The sequence below is a fragment of the Mchenga conophoros genome, linkage group LG3 (genome assembly GCF_057382185.1).
Source record: "Mchenga conophoros isolate Kocher_MC1m ecotype Shallow Benthic linkage group LG3, M_conophoros_male_GT1.1, whole genome shotgun sequence".
Taxonomy (NCBI): Eukaryota; Metazoa; Chordata; class Actinopteri; order Cichliformes; family Cichlidae; genus Mchenga; species Mchenga conophoros.
The window spans coordinates 37,515,834-37,528,965 of NC_140528.1; the positions used below are offsets into that span (position 1 = coordinate 37,515,834).

The 13,132-nt window shown below is 44.5% G+C and overlaps 1 protein-coding gene across 2 annotated transcripts; it reads left to right on the forward strand.

Moving 5' to 3' along the window:
- The first annotated feature begins 1,107 nt into the window (after nt 1–1,107).
- LOC146578498 (nuclear factor 7, brain-like) lies at nt 1,108–11,488 on the forward strand. 2 transcript variants are annotated; one of them, XM_085268696.1, is made up of 2 exons: nt 1,120–2,496; nt 11,285–11,488. In XM_085268696.1, exons 1-2 carry the CDS (start codon nt 1,120–1,122, stop codon nt 11,303–11,305), a joined length of 1,398 nt encoding a protein of 465 aa, XP_085124822.1. In that variant the 3' UTR covers nt 11,306–11,488. The 2 variants fall into 2 exon arrangements, with proteins under 2 accessions (XP_085124823.1, XP_085124822.1); XM_085268697.1 differs by lacking the exon at nt 11,285–11,488 and having other exon boundaries at nt 1,108–2,644.
- The last annotated feature ends 1,644 nt before the right edge of the window (nt 11,489–13,132 follow it).

Here is a 13,132-nt window from a genome sequence, read left to right on the forward strand (position 1 = left end):
ACTGTTTCTCTGTCTGTGTATAGATTTCCCCTGGACCTGTTTTCCCTGTGCACGGTGACTGAGCGTGAGCAAGAGTGATGGAGGAAAGAAGAGGAGCTGTGTGTGGTTGCGAGGGCTGTATGGAAATCTCCCCTCCCTGGACTCCTGCCCCTTTCACTCCCGGACCCTGGAACCCCTTTTTCCCAGACACCGTTGTGTGTGTGTGTGTGTGTGTGTGTGTGTGTGTGTCACCGTGGAGAACACTGTAAATAAATTCACTTTTGATTTGAAGAAACTTGTGGTCTGCGCCTGAGTCCGCTCCACTAATCGTGACAGAAGTAAAACTCAGTGTCCTGCAGTGACTTTTACACAACCAGATCAGATGAACCAGCTCACACTAAAACATTTTGCTGCACTCTTCACACTTATTTCTTTTCTTTCTGCTTTCTGAGATAAAAGCTCTTTATTAGTAACTTTTACAACTTCTGGCAGGTTAATGTCTGAACTTTGGAGTGAAACACACCCTTAGTTACAGGAAATAACACCACTGTCTGTAACTAAGTGAATCCACCTTAACACCACCTGTGTGTGTGTGTGACTGCATTACACTCCCACTGCTGGGAACCTGAACAAGAACCAGAACAAAGTCTAAAATAGAAGCTGACAAACAGCTGCACCACCGAGTGACACTTTATTTTATAAACTTCACAACAGGTTTCATGTTGTGACCTGTGGAGGTGAAAAGACAAAACCTGTTTTACAGCTTTTGAGCTGCAGGCAGGATTGAAACTCACCTTAGTTAAAAGTCAAACAGCAACATTTGTCTCCTCCCCTCACGTCACTCAAATGTGACAAACCAGGAAACAGGAAGTTCTTCGTCCTCAGTAAAGAGAGACGCACAGACGACCAGACTGAGTTCAGACCAAACTAGCAGCTTCCTCTGAGTGAGTCCAGCTACAGGAGAGAAAAGTGGAAAACTCCAACACTGCTGCTTCAAGCTGCTGACGCTCCACACACTGAATGTGAGTTTGAACAAAAACACGACTCAAAGGAAGTTTCAGTGAAGGTGGTAGAGGAGGGAGGGGAGCCAGGACTGACTGTACTTCCTGTCTGCTGTTTTCAGCTTCACTCACAGACTCAATGGCTTCCAGATCAGAGGAGGATCTCTGCTGTCCGGTCTGTCAGGAGGTCTTCAGAGATCCTGTTCTTCTGTCATGTAGCCACAGCTTCTGTAAAGACTGTCTGAAGAGATGGTGGAGAGAGAGACCAACACACGAGTGTCCAGTTTGTAACAGAAGATCTTCAAAGAATGAACCACCTTTAAGTATGGCTTTAAAGAACCTGTGTGAGTCGTTCTTACAGGAGAGAGATCAGAGAGCTTCAGAGGCTCTCTGCAGTCTGCACTCTGAGAAACTCAAACTCTTCTGTCTGGACCATCAGCAGCCAGTGTGTCACATCTGCAGAGACTCAGAAAAACACACCAATCACAGATTCAGACCCATCGATGAAGCTGCACAACAACACAAGAAGGAACTTCAGGAAACTCTGGAGCCCTTAAAGAAGAAGTTAAAGGTTTGTGAAGAAGTTCAAGTGAAGTTTGATCAAACAGCAGAACACGTTAAGGTCCAGGCCCGACACACAGAGAGGCAGATTAAGGAGCAGTTTAAGAAGCTTCACCAGTTTCTAGCAGAGGAAGAGGAGGCCAGGCTGGCTGCACTGAGGGAGGAAGAGGAGCAGAAGAGTGGGATGATGAAGGAGAAGATGGAGGCTCTGAGCAGAGAGATAGCAGCTCTTTCAGACACAGTCAGAGCCACAGAGGAGGAGCTGAGAGCTGAAGACGTCTCATTCCTGCACAACTACAAGGCTGCAGTGGAAAGAGTCCAGCGCTGCCCCCTGCTGGATGATCCACAGCTGCCCTCAGGAGCTCTGATAGACCAGGCCAAACACCTGGGCAACCTGACCTTCAACATCTGGAACAACATGAAGGACATGGTCTCCTACACTCCTCTCATTCTGGACCCAAACACTGCTCATCCAAAACTCATCCTGTCTGAAGATCTGACCAATGTGAGAGAAGGAGGAGAGAAGCAGCAGCTTCCTGATAATCCAGAGAGGTTTGATAATTACTACTCTGTCCTGGGCTCTGAGGGCTTTAACTCAGGGACTCACAGCTGGGATGTTGAAGTTGGAGACAGTACAGGGTGGGAACTGGGTGTGTTAGCAGAGTCTGTGCAGAGGAAGGGAGACAAACTGTCTGGATTGTGGAGAATATGGTTTTACAAAGGTAAATACTCAGCATGGTCACCATCAGCTGTCACTGATCTCTCAGTAGAGAAGAAACTCCAGAGGATCAGAGTGAATCTGGACTGGAACAGAGGAAAGCTGTCGTTCTCTGATCCTGATACTAACACACACATACACACCTTCACACACACTTTCACTCACAGGATGTTTCCATACATATGGACTGTTGGTGATGATGAAGTGAAGGTGTGTCCGTTGAAGGTGTCAGTGTCAGTGCAGCAGATGAGTTGAGGATGATGATGTTTCTAATGTTGTTTCCTGTCAGTGAGTTGAAGCTGTTAAACTGCAGCTGTCCTCCTGCTGCCTCGTTGTTCCAAAGCTCTTTGTTTCTCTTTTAGTTTCACTCTTTCTTTCTGTTTCTGCTGTCCACCTTTTCACATGGAAAATCATTTCACTGTTTCTCACTGAATGACTCCCCAAACTAGATTTGAAATTCTATCAAGTTTCTAATCATTACAAGTGATTCATGTTTCTATTTGATGTGTAAATGGAGATGATTTAGTTTGCTGGGATATGGACTGACATGTGTTGAATGGGAGGAGCAGTTTGTTGTTGTCTTCTTGTCTGTTTATGACAACAATAAATATGTTGTTGAAACAATGATTCATGTTTAACTCCATATATGAAATGTTTCTGATCTTTGAATTCTGTTTGATTAAAGACTTTCTTCATGACACAAATGAGATTTCAGTGTATTAATAGAACTAAATAAGCTCAGAGTTGAAAGGCTGGAGTATTATGTACGTGCTTCACTGTCAGGATCTTCAGGGGGATTCAAAGGGAAACATCAAACTGCTGTAATGAGATAAACTAGTTGGGCTGAACACACTTATCTGTAGTTTGTCTCCATCCAGGATCATCAGAATATAATGAACATGTGTGAAGAGCCACAAAATGCTGCTGCCCTCTCAGCATGATGAGCTCCAGCCTTTGTTAGCAGGACAACAGGAAACATGAGACAACTTTCAGAGACAGTAACCAACTGTGGCCACAAGATGGCAGCAGCTGATCTGAGATCCTTTATTGGACAGAAGGACTCTGCTCTGTGACGTCATCAGAGAGACGGCCTTCACTCTGATAGATCTGACGTCATGTCTGCACTGCGATGATGAAAGCTGATAAACACATTGTTATTGATCCATGAAATCACCTCTGTCCTCTCAAGTGTAGCTGTTTACAGAGCTGAAGAAGTCCTTCATCATCAAAACAGACAAACATGTATTTCCTGTATTAAGTGACGTCATCCTCACTCTGACCTCTTACATACATTCTGTTCAGTTTTCCTGCTGTAAGAAATAAAGTGTGTGAAAATAGAAATGCAGGGAAACATCCATTAATCACAGCTGAGCCGTTTGTTTCTGACTCACATTCAATGAGGCTTCAGGTGTAAATACCTCAGAAGTGTTTGTGAGTTCAGTAGAAGCAGACCCAGTCGACCATCATGGCCTCCACAGCACTACACAATGCAACAGAAAGGCCTTCATCATCTGCTGAACCACCTCTGAACCACGACGCTCTCCCTGCATCTAAAAGCTGTTAGTCAGGATGAGATGCTGCTGTGATCGCTCACAATTTACCTGTGAGACCTTTGTAAATATTGTCTTTGTTTCTGGAGGAAACACCTTTAGTCTGTTTGTATTTGGAGTGCAGATCTGGGCGTCCATCACTTTAACCTGCACACGTTTAGTTATTGAGTGTAGTTGATGTTTGGCAGCATTTTATAAGTGACAGTTCATGAACGGTGAAGGAACAGAGGACGCCTGACCATCCTACCTGTGTCAGTAAGAAGACTTTCATCACAACTTCACAACTTAACACAACTGAAACCTGAATTCAGTGTTGCATAGTTTACTAACAGTGTGTGCTGACACTGAAGTTAGCAGTTTGTTTCCTAAGAGCTGCTGGGACAAACCAAAGTGAGCGGCTACAGAGTTTAGTTAAGGTGGTTCTAACATGTGACCTGTTGAATTATTTACACGGATTTATTTTTCATTTAAAGCATCATTTGTGAAGTTTTTATGAAGTTTACTTCTTTTATGTTCTTTGTGTAACGTTTAGATTTTCTTCTCTGGTGTTTTAACTCTTCAGGTCTCCTGTAACAGAGATGTAAACCACCGTTTTCTGATGCTGCTGCACTGGGACATAAACACGGCCACTTTATTAGGCACACCTTGCTGACTGCAGGTTATAACCCCTGCTGGAAACATCCCCACAGATTTGGATCCTTATTGCCATGACAGCACCACACAGCTGCTCCAGATGCTGCAGGATGCTGGTCAGGGCTCTAACAGTGAAACTTTACTGAAAGTAAGAAACCTGAGAGGAAATAAACTTTGACTTTAGTAAGCTGAGCTCTGAAGCTGTGATGGAGCTCAGTCGGTGTGAAGGCGGCTGCTGTGTAACAAATGTTTGTCTGAGGTGCTGCGACTGATCGTGGTCATGTTTATTTAAAGAAGTCGGTGATGAAGCAGGCTGTGCAGTCCGAGCTCTTCATCAGTTAACAGTCCTCCAGAGCTGCTGCAGGGAGCTGACTGTCCTCCAGGTGGCGCTAAGTGAACAAAGTCCAAAGAAATAAACTTGGACTGTTTTTTGAAGCCTAAATAAAACGTGAATAAACTTTATAGATACATTTGAAACCAGCTACTCTGTGACTTTACACACTCACACAGTAACAGAGCTGATTCCTGATTGGAGCAGCACAGAGTTAGACTTCTTTTCTGGCTGTGGATTGGTTCGTCAGGATTTCCCCCTTTACAGGTTTAAAAACAATCTCTGTTTCTACATTTTTTGACCTCCTTCTTGTGTCTAAAGGTGAAGCAGCACCAGCCTCCTCTGATCCTCATGTTGTAGCTCTGTGTGTCCAGCAGGGGGCAGAACACCTCCAAACTGTGCCAGCAGCTCTCACTGTGAGCTCAGACGTTTGTGGACATTCAGTTTGTTTGAACATAGTAAATAATCAGAGCTTCTCACACTGTTTATGGGGACACCACCTGCCCGAGGGTGTACTGTGTCACAGAGGTGGTGTATGGTGCTGGGTGTAGTCTCTCTGCTGTTTCACAGTTTTTACTGAGGAGCTGTGTTCATGTCAGGAAGGTTTCGTCTGATCACTGTGGTGCAGTTTGGTTTACTCTGTTTCTGAGTGTTTGTAGGATCAGTCTCTGCAGGTCACCTGATACCTGGCAGTGAAGTGTTTATAATAGTATAATAGTGTTCTCCACATGGAGCGGACATACCCGGACTCTCTCATCATTGCTCTTGGGGACTTTAACAAAGCCAATCTGAGCCATGAGCTTCCGAAATACAAACAGTATATTAAATGCCCGACCAGAGAGGAGAGGACATTGGATCACTGCTACAGCACGATCAGCGGGGCCTATCGCGCGGTGTCCCGCGCTTCACTCGGACTTTCTGACCACGTCATGGTCCACCTAATCCCCGCGTACAGACAGAGGCTGAAGCTCTCCAAACCTGTCGTGAGGACCAAAAAACTGTGGAGCAAAGAGGCTGTGGAGGAGCTTCGCACGTGTTTGGAGACCACAGACTGGGACACATTGAAGGCTGCTTCTAACAGCTTGGACGAGTTTATGGACACTGTCACCTCCTATATCCACTTCTGTGAGGACAGCATTGTGCCATCACGCACCAGGGTGAGTTATAACAATGACAAACCCTGGTTTACTCCTAAACTCAAAAAGCTGTGGCTGGAAAAGAGTAAGGCGTTCAGAAGCGGAGACAGGGACTGCTACAGAGAGGCCAAGTACAGGTTCACTAAGGAAGTGGACATTGCTAAACAGCACTCTGAGAAGATGCAGCAGCAGATCTCAGAGAATGACTCGGCCTCTGTGTGGAAAGGTTTTAGGAATATCACCAACTACAAGCCTAAAACCCCCCACTCCACTGATGACTTGCTCTTGGCCAACACCCTCAACGACTTCTACTGTCGTTTTGACGAGCCATCAGGCAGCCTTCACACCTCCAACGACCCCAACAATAGAGGCACTCTGGACACTCATTCCCCCACCTCTCCCCCCTCCATAGAGCCATCACCACCTTCAAACTGTTCACCTGCAACACCCGCCCCCTCACCCCACACAAAAGAGGATTTCACACCACCTCCTCCGACCACAACTCTTCATATTCATGAAGCAGATGTGAGGAAGCAGTTTAGGAGTCTGAATGCTCGGAAAGCTCCCGGCCCAGACGGTGTGTCTCCTGCCACCCTCAGACACTGTGCAAACGAGCTGGCCCCAGTGTTTTCTGGCATCTTCAACTCCTCACTGCAGGCATGTCATGTGCCTGCCTGCTTCAAGTCCTCTACCATAATCCCTGTCCCCAAGAAACCTAGGATCACTGGACTAAATGACTACAGACCCGTGGCTCTGACATCTGTGGTCATGAAGTCATTTGAGCGCCTAGTTCTCTCCCATCTCAAGACCCTCACGGCCCCCCTCCTGGACCCCCTGCAGTTTGCATATAGAGCCAACAGGTCTGTAGACGACGCCATCAACATGGCCCTACACTTCATCCTGCAGCATCTGGACTCCCCAGGAACCTACGCCAGGATCCTGTTTGTGGACTTCAGCTCTGCCTTCAACACCATCCTTCCAGACCATCTCCAAGGCAAGCTTTCCCAGATGAATGTGCCTGATCCCATCTGCCGGTGGATCACTGACTTCCTGACGGACAGGAAGCAGCATGTGAGGCTGGGAAAGAATGTCTCGGACTCCCGGACCATCAGCACCGGCTCCCCTCAGGGCTGTGTTCTTTCTCCTCTGCTCTTCTCCCTGTACACCAACTGCTGCACCTCCACCCACCAGTCTGTCAAGCTAATCAATTTCGCAGATGACACCACCGTCATTGGGCTCATCTCTGACGGGGATGAGTCTGCCTACAGGAGGGAGGTTGAACGTCTGGTGTCTTGGTGCAGCCACAACAACCTGGTGCTGAATGCCCAGAAGACAGTGGAGATTATTGTGGACTTCAGGAAGCACACAGCCCCACTCCCCCATCATCCTGACTGACACCCCCATCATCTCTGTGGACTCATTCCGCTTCCTGGGTACCACCATCACCCAGGACCTGAAGTGGGAGCCCACCATCACCTCCGTCATCAAGAAAGTCCAGCAGAGGATGTACTTCCTGAGGCAGCTGAAGAAATTCAACCTGCCAACACGGACGATGATGCAATTCTACACTGCAATCATCGAGTCCATCCTCACCTCCTCCATCACCGTGTGGTACGCTGGAGCCACTATCAGGGACAAACAGAGACTGCAGCGTGTTGTGCGCTCTGCTGAGAAGGTGATTGGCTGCAGACTCCCATCTCTGCAGGACCTGTACACCTCCAGGACTCTGCGGCGTGCAGCCCGGATCTCAGCTGACCCTTCTCACCCTGGACACAGTCTGTTTGACCTGCTCCCCTCAGGCAGGAGGCTCCGGTCCATTCGCACCAGAACCTCTCGCCATAAGAACAGTTTCTTCCCCTCTGCTGTGGGACACATGAACAATAACCACATGACTGTCCCCGCCACTTACACATGACCCTACGCTGTGTCACTGCATCATTTCATGTCTGGCACTGATCACCACCTGCACTCATGTATATATCTTTCTACGTAGCACTCATAATTCTTATTCTCATGTATATATCTCATGTATATCTCATGCACATATCTTTCTTTCTACATAGCACTTTAATTCTTATTGTCTGCACTGAAGCACCGCAGCAATTTCCTAATGTTGTAAACCTCAACATCTGGCAATAAACCCATTCTGATTCTGATTCTGATAAATCAGCTCCGTCAGATTTAATCCAACAGAATAACATGTAAAACACTCCAGGGCTTTTACTCTGAAACTTTCTCCAGAGCTGTCTGGAGTTTTCTTACATTAAAATATTCTGGGATTACCAGACTGTCCACATCATGTGTCCTACCAAAACTTTCATCCACAAATATACCCTGACATTAAACCCAAATAGATCTGAGAGCGAGTCATTAGTATCAGTACTGTGTGTGTGTGTGTGTGTGTGTGTGTGTGTGAGAGAGATATTTAGGTAACTTACTGGGTTACTGCACATGCTCACACCTTTTCAGCACAACAGGTGCAGTTTGGTGTTTTACTGCCTCCTGCTGGAACAATGATGGCAGCTCTCAAGACTTTATTGGTTATTGTCATTTCGTGTTACACAGCCTGAAACGAAATACTGTTCCTCAGCAGCCTCTACAGTGCAATAACCAATATATTTTAAAAAGAATAAATACAGTTTAAAGGGAATAAGTTTAAAAAAGAGCAGCAAAAAAGGCATAAATAGCTTAAAATCTAAGTTCTAAAAAAACCTCCAGTTTTTATTAATATTTTATTATTTATCAAATTATTATAAACTAAAAATATTTTTTACGTGATAAACGACTTCAGTGCTTCGTCCATGACCTCCTGAAGGTAAAGGGCCCAAAGAGCTAATCAGCAGCTCTGAAACAGGAAATATGACTCATGGAGAAGTTCACAACAGTTTCAGCTGCCAGTTGTACTCATCACCATGGAGACGGTCTCCATGGTGGAGGCAGAGTGACAGTGTTGTAGATGCTGCATTTTGAAGCCTCAGTGTTTATGTTGTGCCCTTAAACAGGGGAAATAGTGAGGAGAGGTGAAAGAGCGGCACAGACACGCAGCTCTCACTCTCACTCGTCTGTATTGAGTGAAGGAGGAAGCGCGCGAACCCACCTACTGGAGCCCTGAGGCATTAACAATGGATCGACGCACAATCAACCCAGGCAAAACTTTCACTACTTATCTCCCTCTATATTCCCACTGCATATTCTATTCGAAAACAGTCAAAGCAACAAATAAAACATTAATAAGGGCATGACATGAAATGTAAGGAACAGAGATGTACAACTTCAAAACTAATCAAATTTATGATCCACCACATTTATATTTTTGTTCACAGCCATGTACACATCAAACTCTCATCTTTCTGTCCAAAAACAAAACAAAAAGATTCCCTGTAAATTTGACCTTTTCCTTCAACTGTCCATTATAGCGTGGTCTTCCTACTTATCTTGACACAATACTCAGTCGCGTTGCCTGCTGCAAACTTAAAAGAAGTCTGACGAATGAAGTGACTGTGAGTGTGTCTGACGTCACGGTGTGTGTGAAAAGGTATCCAGCTGGGGCAGACATGATTCTGCAGGTCACCTGCCCAGTGGACAAAAAGAAATAAAATAGTTGTGTGGATGATATATGAATGATAATACGAAGAGCGTTTTGTGTCTCTCAGCCTGAAACAACTGTAATGCCACTTTCTGTTTTGGAGAAAGGACAGTTAAAAAAAGATGTGTGTTGTTTTAAGCAGTGATGAGAATAATGAAGATGTGATGAGAGAGCAACACAAAAGTATAAGTACAGGGATGATGCTCTTTACAGGAAGGGTCAGAGCAGACTCTACCTGCTGAGGCGGCTGAGGTCATTTGGAGTCCAGGGAGCGCTTTTAAAGACCTTCTATGACTCTGTGGTGGCATCTGTCATTTTTTACAGTGTGGTATGTTGGAGCAGCAGTTTATCTCCCGCCCCATGCATGTAGATGTTGCTGAACTGCAGAGCTGCTTCAGTGACAGACTGCTGCATCCTCGATGCATGAAGGAGCGTTTCCGCAGGTCCTTCCTCCCTGCAGCTGTCAGACTGTACAATCTGAACTGCTCCCAACAAACACAGATGTTTACATCAGCGCTGTATCGTGCACTGTTTTATCAACCGATTCACACTACAACCAGGGTTGCCTCTTATCTGTATTTAATTTTATTTAATTTAACAACAGTATGGTACTCAGTTTTTGGTAACCATTGTCCTTCATGTAAATATGTAAGAATTGTGTATGTTTCTGTTCTGTGTCTTGTGTACTGTTTGTTTGTATATGTGTTTTCTTGCTGCTGTTACACCCAAGTTTCCCCTTGTGGGACAATTAAATTGATATAACAACACTCGTGGTAAAGTTGTGGACTGGAAGAATACCTGACCAAGATTATCTTGCAATGTTTTGCAGCCGCCAGTCAAGCCGGTAGATAAATGTCTGTGATTGTCGCAGGTGGCTGTGTGGCTGGCAGGAGCTCTTTCCTATCAGTTTGTCCCCACCTTCACCTATGGTCACGAGCTTTGGGTAATAACCAAAAGAATCCGATTCTGGATATGAACTGCAACTCTCTTTACATTGGCCTTTCCTCCACCCTTCTCGTTAGATTGCAGACTGTCCAGAATGCGGCGGCACGCCTTTTGACAGGTAGCAGGAAGTTTTCTTCCATCACTCCTGTTCTTGCTGGCTTGCACTGGCTTCCAATTAAATACCGTATTCAATTTAAAATATTACTTTTCACCTACAAAACCATTAATAACTTTGCGCCAAGCTACCTCAATGAGCTTCTCAGGTTACACACTCCTGTCAGAGCACTTAGCTCTGCTACCCAAATTCTTCTGGAGCAACCTCGTTCTCGGCTGAAGTCTCGCAGTGACCGCGCGTTTGCTGTAGCTGCCCCGGTCTTATGGAACAACCTTCCTGTCGCTATCCGGGCGTCTGACTCTATGCCACTGTTTAAATCACGGCTTAAGACTTATTTCTTTAATCTTGCCTTTCCACCCAGTTAACACTTGTGTGCGCTGGTACATTTTTTATGCTTGTGAACTACTTTTATATCTTATGATGGTTTTTATAATTGATACGTGCCAGGTCCTTTCTCTTTTCCCTCCCATCTCCCTTTTCCTATTTTATTTTTGTCAAGCACCTTGGTATACCCTTGTTTTTTTAGTGTGCTTTATAAATAAAGTTTATTTATTTATTTATTATTTGTTGCTGTTTAAGTTTGTCAATTTCAGACCTCTGTCTCTGAAGTTCAACGTTCTGCATTTCCAGGTCTTTCAGTTTTGCGACATGGTCTGACAGAAAAGAACATAAATAAGTCAATATGAATTTTATTTATCTGCATCATTTGAATCTTTTCATTTTTAGTAGGTTAGATTATTGAATAAATAATGAATAAATAATAAAAATAAAAAAATTAATGAGAAACGTTAGTGATAGATTCATGAAGTGACATTGATATCTCTGTAACAGGGGCTCATATGAAGGTTTCCTCATGCTGTCATTTTTCTCACTACCTGACATCATACTCTACCTTTATTCTCTTGTTTTAAGGTCCTGATTTCCACTTTCTGTTCAGCCACTGAGGCAGTCAGCTCTCTGAGCACAGCATGGATTTCCTGTGGACAGGGTTGTTGGTTTGAAATCTGCTGGTCAAGAATTTCATCATCTGCCTCTGTCTGATTTGTGGAAACAGAGCAGACCAGAAGCAACAGCAAGAAAAACAGCGTGATCTCCATTCTGTCAGTGAAAACTCAATAGTATCTGTGTGTCATCTGCAAACCTGACTGACTTTTATATTACACAGTACAGAGGGGAGGTCACTGTAGCATTAGATTCAACCTTATTCTAGTGAATCAGTGACTAATGTAATCTTTATGACTTCAGATGCAGTACAAGGAGAAGAACAAGTGAGTATCAATGATTGTCAACTGATAGTAAAACATGAGCATGTGTGTTTCCACCAACTGACCAGAGCTTAGAGGACAAATATCAAAATGTGTGCTCAGATACAGATGTTTAAGCAGCTGTGAAAGAACATATCTGGAAGTTTTTGGCACTGAGGAAGTAATTGCCTTTGATTATGGAATTCCTCTAATAACTCAGAGCAAAAATACTCTAAGCGACAAAATGTATAAAGTAATCTTTACAACTTTTACAAGGTACAAGACTACAAAGAGATAAACAAGTGAATGTCAATGATTATCAGCCGTTCATAAAATTAATCAGCACGTGTTGTTTTAGAAAATCCAATGTGAATGTAGGAACCATGAAGGTCACTGACATGGTATAACTTGAAGATGAACTTCTACTCTTCATGTGTAACATGACACTTGGTTGACCACCCTTCCCACTGCAGTTCAATAAAACCACAGCTGTCCTTTTTTGTTTCTTTCTTCTCTGACCACTTAGGTGAGAAAGCTAGTGTTCAATGCTTTTCAGAGGATGAATTAATCTCTGACCCTTCCACTCCAAGCACTCCTCCAGATGCAGTGAACAGTCTTATAAGCAATACAAGAGCATGCTGAAGAGTCTTGGTTGCTAAATACAGCAAAAGTATTCGGCCCCTTGAATTTTTCCACATTTTGTCACATTACAGCCACAAACATGAATCAATTTTATTGGAATTCCACGTGAAAGACCAACACAAAGTGGTGACCACGTGAGAAGTGGAACGGAAATCATACATGATTCCAAACATTTTTTACAAATAACTGCAAAGTGGGGTGTGCGTAATTATTCAGCCCCCTTTGGTCTGAGTGCAGTCAGTTGCCCATAGACGTTGCCTGATGAGTGCTAATGACTAAATAGAGTGCACCTGTGTATAATCTAATGTCAGTACAAATACAGCTGCTCTGTGACGGCCTCAGAGGTTGTCTAAGAGAATATTGGGAGCAACAACACCATGAAGTCCAAAGAACACACCAGACAGGTCAGGGATAAAGTTATTGAGAAATTTAAAGCAGGCGTAAGCTACAAAAAGATTTCCCAAGCCTTGAACATCCCACGGAGCACTGTTCAAGCCATCATTCAGAAATGGAAGGAGTATGGCACAACTGTAAACCTACCAAGACAAGGCCGTCCACCTAAACTCACAGGCCGAACAAGGAGAGCGCTGATCAGAAATGCAGCCAAGAGGCCCATGGTGACTCTGGACGAGCTGCAGAGATCTACAGCTCAGGTGGGGGAATCTGTCCATAGGACAACTATTAGTCGTGC